The sequence below is a fragment of the Macadamia integrifolia genome, unplaced genomic scaffold (assembly GCF_013358625.1).
Source record: "Macadamia integrifolia cultivar HAES 741 unplaced genomic scaffold, SCU_Mint_v3 scaffold3693, whole genome shotgun sequence".
Lineage (NCBI taxonomy): Eukaryota > Viridiplantae > Streptophyta > Magnoliopsida > Proteales > Proteaceae > Macadamia > Macadamia integrifolia.
In genome coordinates, this window is record NW_024869735.1 from 1 (window position 1) to 5,745 (window position 5,745).

At 48.7% G+C, this 5,745-nt stretch overlaps 1 protein-coding gene across 1 annotated transcript; it reads left to right on the forward strand.

Annotated features, from left to right (window-relative positions):
- The first annotated feature begins 438 nt into the window (after nucleotides 1-438).
- Nucleotides 439-3,182, forward strand: LOC122068321. The gene is made up of 2 exons (XM_042632198.1): nucleotides 439-1,882; nucleotides 2,042-3,182. Exons 1-2 carry the CDS (start codon nucleotides 753-755, stop codon nucleotides 2,913-2,915), a joined length of 2,004 nt encoding a protein of 667 aa, XP_042488132.1. The 5' UTR covers nucleotides 439-752; the 3' UTR covers nucleotides 2,916-3,182.
- The last annotated feature ends 2,563 nt before the right edge of the window (nucleotides 3,183-5,745 follow it).

A 5,745-nucleotide genomic window follows, 5' to 3' on the forward strand; every position in this document is an offset into this window, starting at 1 on the left:
TGAAAGAATTAAGAATTATCATTCTAAAGAATGTCATCTCAAAGATTTACCGAACCAAACACCCTCTACAGTTACGCTTGACAATTCACCATGTGATCTTACAAATGTTCTTTTTTCTTCTTTCTTTAATACTTAGAACCATACTTGATGGGATATAGTTTTAGTTATAAATATCGCTAGTTAATCATGTGAAAACACTATTTATCATTTGAGGTTTTAGTCGAGAGCTATAATCACTAACATGGAACACCCTTAATCTTAAAATATATCAATATGGTAATATTGAATCAACCATAACAACTGATTTATATTAGCACCAAATGTCATCGATGCCGATACCTAACCGATATCAATTGAACTGATACAGTAAGAATATCCTATTTTATATATCAGGAAAAAAAAAACCTCACCTCATCTGTGGGTGTTTCCACTTTCCAGTTTTCACCCACCGAGAGTCCCGAGACACCCAATCTATATCCTTTGCTGGCTTTCCCTAACTTTCCTCCCTTGGGTTCCGTTTCTCTCTTACAGCTACCCGTATTGGAAGGAAACGTTGGACACTGGGAAGGATTCAAGTAAAAAATGGAATTAGAATAATCTTTTCAAATAAGTATAAGACCTTAAGCCTTCTGCAAGCTTATCCCTTCTTTCCATTGTCCCCTGCAAGAGCCAAGAGCCAAGAGCCAAGAGGCAGGAGGCAGGAGGCAGTAACTCGCACTCCCTCGTTAGCTCCTACCGAACGAACCACTAGCATGGACCCACCAGCACCACCACCGGCGGCGGCGTCCGCCACCCATCTCGCCTATCCGGATTCGGTTGACTCATCTCCACGGTCGCGTAACATCGATTCCTGGGACGAACCCCTCCCTCCCATCCCGGGAGGCGCTAAACTGCGCCTGATGTGTAGCTACGGCGGTCACATCGTTCCCCGCCCTCACGACAGGTCTCTTTGCTACCTGGGCGGTGAGACCCGTATCGTGGTGGTGGACTGCCACTCCAGCCTTGCAGACCTCTCCGCACGGCTCTCTCGTAGCCTCCTCCATGGGCGCTCTTTCACCCTCAAGTACCAACTCCCCAACGAAGACCTCGACTCCCTCATCTCCGTCACCACCGACGAAGATCTCGAGAACATGATCGAAGAGTACGATCGCACCACCACTTCCTCCTTGAAGCCCTCTCGCCTCCGCGTCTTTCTCTTCCCTACCAAGCCCGAAACAGCCGCTTCGGTCGGCTGTCTCCTCAGCGATTCCAAGTCGGAAAACTGGTTCTTGGATGCCCTCAACGGTGCTGGAATCCTGCCCAGAGGGATCTCTGCTGACGCTGCTTCCGTTAATGGCTTGCTGGGTCTGAACGATGCCATCCATGTCCACCCTTTTGCTGATGGGGAGGCTCAACCTGATTCCGTGGGTGGCAATAACAAGCAGGTTAATAAATCTGGGCAAGATGTTCAATCGCTGTCGGATTCTCCAATGATGGAAACCAATTCCTCTTTTGGTTCAACATCTTCTTCGCCTTCTATGTCTAATTTGCCTCCGATTCGGGTTCATGTTGAGGATGGTGGTCGCTTGCATGATCAGAAAGTTGGGCTAGAGGAACATTTCTCGCAGCTGAGCGTCCCTGCTCCGCAGAAGCAAGAGGAGAGTTTTGTTTCACTGTCTTCTCCGCCACCTGTTCCGACCAGTACTGTCGCAGCTGCAGCGATGTCGTCAGCTGTTGCCGTTAACCCTACCACTGTTGCTAGTGAAAACTCCGGCCGGATTTACTCGGACGACGAGCGATCAGACCATGGGGCCCCTGTTGGCTTCCGGAAGCTGCCACAGCCGCAATTGCAACAGAGGACTAATGTGGGAGTTGATTTACCTTCGCCAGATGCAGCTGCAAGGCACCTTCAATCTCTCTGCTTAATTCATTCTTAGTTCCTTTTATGATTATTATTTTCCATTTCTGAGGTTTGGGATGTTGAATTAAATTGAAACTAGTTTTTACTTGATGGGGAAAAGATTTTTGAAATGGGTTTCTCAATTGTTTCAAAATGTTGCAGAGATGCCAATTCTCGCCCAAAACCAGTGTTCTATCAAGACCCAGTCGCACCTGCAGCTGCCGCTAGAGACAACAGGGTCCCTGTTATCCCTGTTGATCCGAAGGTTAACATCTCTGATCCAAGCTATCGGATCCAGATGCAACAACAGCAACTTCAGGATGCTGGGTTCGTTTTGCATTCACAATTGGATCATCACCAGCAGCAGCAATTCGTCCCTGCAGGCACGCATTACATCCACCATCACGCCACTGGACCGGTACCCATCTCTTCATACTATCCAATGTATCCTTCGGCGCAGCAGCAGCTCCCTCAGCAACTCGATCAGCAATACCCAATGTATTTCTTGCCTGTTAGGCAAACACAAGCTTACAACTTGCCTGCTCAATCCAATATAGGCGAGACTCCAACCGTCCCATCTAGTCGGCCCCCAACACCACCCAGCCCTGCCATGATCAATTCTTCTGCTGCAGCAGCAGCTTTCAAAGAGCCCGCTGCGCCTGCGCCTGTGCCTGTTTATCCCCCCAGGAGCGCAGCTCCTGCTAAGCCCGAATCGGCAGCCAATGTTTACAGAACGGCGGCGACAGCAGCTCCGCCGCGTATTCACATGCCTTCAGATCAGCATCAGCAGCAGATTTTGGGTTACCATCAGATGCATTACCCGTCTCAGTCGATCGCTGTTGCTCCTAACTATGGATACGACTTCACCGATCCTGCACACTCGCAGATATACTATACTCAGCCTTCACCTGCTACATTGGCTCCTCAGTATCAAACTATGACCGGAGCAGCAGCAGTAGCGGTATCTGAGGCTTCTACCCAGTTGCCCTCAGAAAACTCTAAGCAGCAGCAGATCAGAACATCACAACCACTGTGAGTCACAATCATCGCTGATCTCTGATGAAGGAAAGAAACAATTTTGGTGGTGATGAGTTTGGGTAATTATAGTCTTCATTTTATTCTTTTTTTTTTTTTTTATTTAAATTGGATTGGTTTGTGTTAGAAACTTAAATCTGTCTGTGATAGGGGAATAAGGAATTGGGTCATCATCTCTTAGGAAGAATATAGAAGTTGGTCATATGTTTGTGTTTGGGCAATCGTTGAATAAATATATCTATAAACAGCATTGGCTATTTGGCTTTAAGTTAGAAATCTTGGTTTCATCCTTGGAGTTGCAGAGGAGTTTGTTCAAGGCCAAGGGTATCCTTTTATTTTCAGTTCTGGAGCACTGCTATGCGGCAGCCATGCATAAGTGGGGTTCAGGCTTTCAGAAATCAGAATTCAGACCCAGGGAGGCGCTAGAGCAGTAAGTAGTTTTGATCCAGAGACAGAGACAGGAACGCATGGTCATTGGTTTTGAGTAGTTGGGTAAAAAACTGATAGCCTTGGTTTGACACACAAAAACTCTTGGCTTCCTTATTGATAATGGACCTCTATACTTCAAACTTCCAACTCACGGAGGAGGCATGTGGCCGCAGCTTGCGTCCCAATGTTGTTCTTCGTTCATGAGTGGGTATATCATATGCGTGGATTTAGGTATACGCATCCTATTGCAAATATAGCGGGAGCTTATGGCTCGACTCATTTGAGGCCATCGTGTCATTGAGGCCTAGCTGTGCGACATGTGGAGGGAACAAACCAAGGGTCTGAGAAGTTCTCTTACCTGTACTCACTTAACCCATTCAACCCAAACCCGACAAGAAGGCAGGGGCAAGGTGAGGTGGATGAGGGCGGTGGTCCCAAAGAAAGAAGAAAGAAGTATGGTGTGCCGGGTTGGATTGGTTTGCAGGGGACGGCTCGTCTCCAATTCTCGCCCCTCCAATGCCTGTCCAATTTCTTCCCTGCCAGTGACATGTGTAAAATAGTCAATCCAATGGCTGTGAATCTTTAGGGTTATCCAAACCCAGCTTAACCTTTTAACCCTCCAAAACCTTCTGGCCCAATACCCTATATCCGGATCAGACCCGATCAAATCCGCAGGGGACAGGATTCTATAGGGGTATGGGGAGTTAGGAAGGGGCAACATTCCATCTACCCAAAAAATGGTGTGACATTCCTCCCCCATTTTACAGGTGTCATGAGGAGCATAATATGACCTAACCTACTGACCAAGCGGTGGAAACCCATCCTATCTTCTATCTTATCGCATATGTACGAGGATAACATGATCCAAACCTCTTCGAACATACTTGATATAGTTGAGACTTTTTCATGTCAACTAGTTCGATCTCTTTTCATTGAAAGCTAAGCGATACGACAACAACACAATAACAAATCCTTGCAAAAATTGACCGGATGACTTTCCCCGCAGTTCTTAGTGCTATGGTCGACCTGCACAAAAGAGATGATAGGGGAGAGCGGGACTGACCCGATGGGGGACTCTCCGATGTCTAAGTCAGATCTTTCCATAGCAGATGCTTTTTCAGTAAAAGAAGTGATTGATCCATCCTCTATGATGAAGGCTTACCTTGGTATTTATAGGCTGCTGATGGAGAGAGAAGGAGGGGCGTTTGTGGAGAGTCCAGTTTAGGTGTAGAGTCTTTGAGGGGAGTGGCACTGTGATTCTGGGAATATTTCGAGTTTTAGGGCATATTCTGGGAATATTCTCCATTGATCTCGGAGGTGCAAGTCGTGAGAGGGGTGGACGCCTCTGATAACGTGTAGTGGATAGAGTCCTGCCCCCATGATCAGGGATCACGTCCCTTGAACGTGGGAGTGGATGTGTGCATATTTTCGGGCTCATTACTTGACTGTGTCGAGTCGAGGTGACAGGTTGGTCGAGCTGAGGTGACTGGTAGCACGGCTTGACGGAGGACAAAGGTGGAAGCACGGCCCTCCATCAGGCCGAGGTGGTAGCAACATGGCCTGATGGATGGACGAGGTGGTAGCACGGTCTGATGAAGGGCCGATGTAGCAGCACAACCTGATGGAGGGCCGAGGTGATAGGCACGGACTGATGGAGAGCCGATGCGGTAGGCATAGACTGATGGAGAGTCGAGGCGGTAGGCACGGACTAATGGAGGGCCAAGGCAGCAGCACGACCTAATGGAGGGCTGAGGTGGAAGTAGAACTTGATGGAGGGCCGAGGCGGCAGCACGGCCTGATGGAAGGCCAAGGTGGCAGCACGACCTATTGGAGGGCTGAGGTAGCAGCACGACCTGTTGGAGGCCGAGGTAGTAGCATGGTCTGTTGGAGGGCCCAGGTAGTAGCACGGCCTGATGGAGGGCCGAGGTGGCAGCACGGTCTGATGGAGGGTCGAGGTGGCAGCATGGACTAATGGAGGGTCGAGATGGAAGCACGGACTGATGGAGGGTCGAGGTGGAAGCACGGACTGATGGAGGGCCGAGGTGGTAGCACCTGATGGAGGGCCGAGGTTGTAGCACAGCCTGATGGAGGCCAAGGTAGTAGCATGGCATGATGAGATGCCGAGGTGGCAGCATGACCTGTCGAGATGGCGAGGTGGCAGCACAGCTTGTCGAGATGCCGAGGAGGTAGCACGGCCAGATGGAAAGCCGAGGTGCAGCATTGGTCAGGATGATCCCTGCTCGTGCTGTGGTTGGGAAGAAATACACTCATCACTAACTTAATAGAATTGGCTACATAGATCCATGAAGTAATGGTTGAATCAATTGAGTATTCAACTTTTATAAAGTCTCGTCTAGGAAACTGAGTTTTAAATGTATACATAGAAAAAACCGTGTGCAATG

Bases quoted from the DNA above. Each gene is read 5' to 3' on its own strand.
- LOC122068321 (XM_042632198.1), top strand. From the start codon at position 753: ATGGACCCACCAGCACCACCACCGGCGGCGGCGTCCGCCACCCATCTC. The intron at 1,883-2,041 runs GCACCTTCAATC...AAAATGTTGCAG, and splicing joins TCGCCAGATGCAGCTGCAAG to AGATGCCAATTCTCGCCCAA.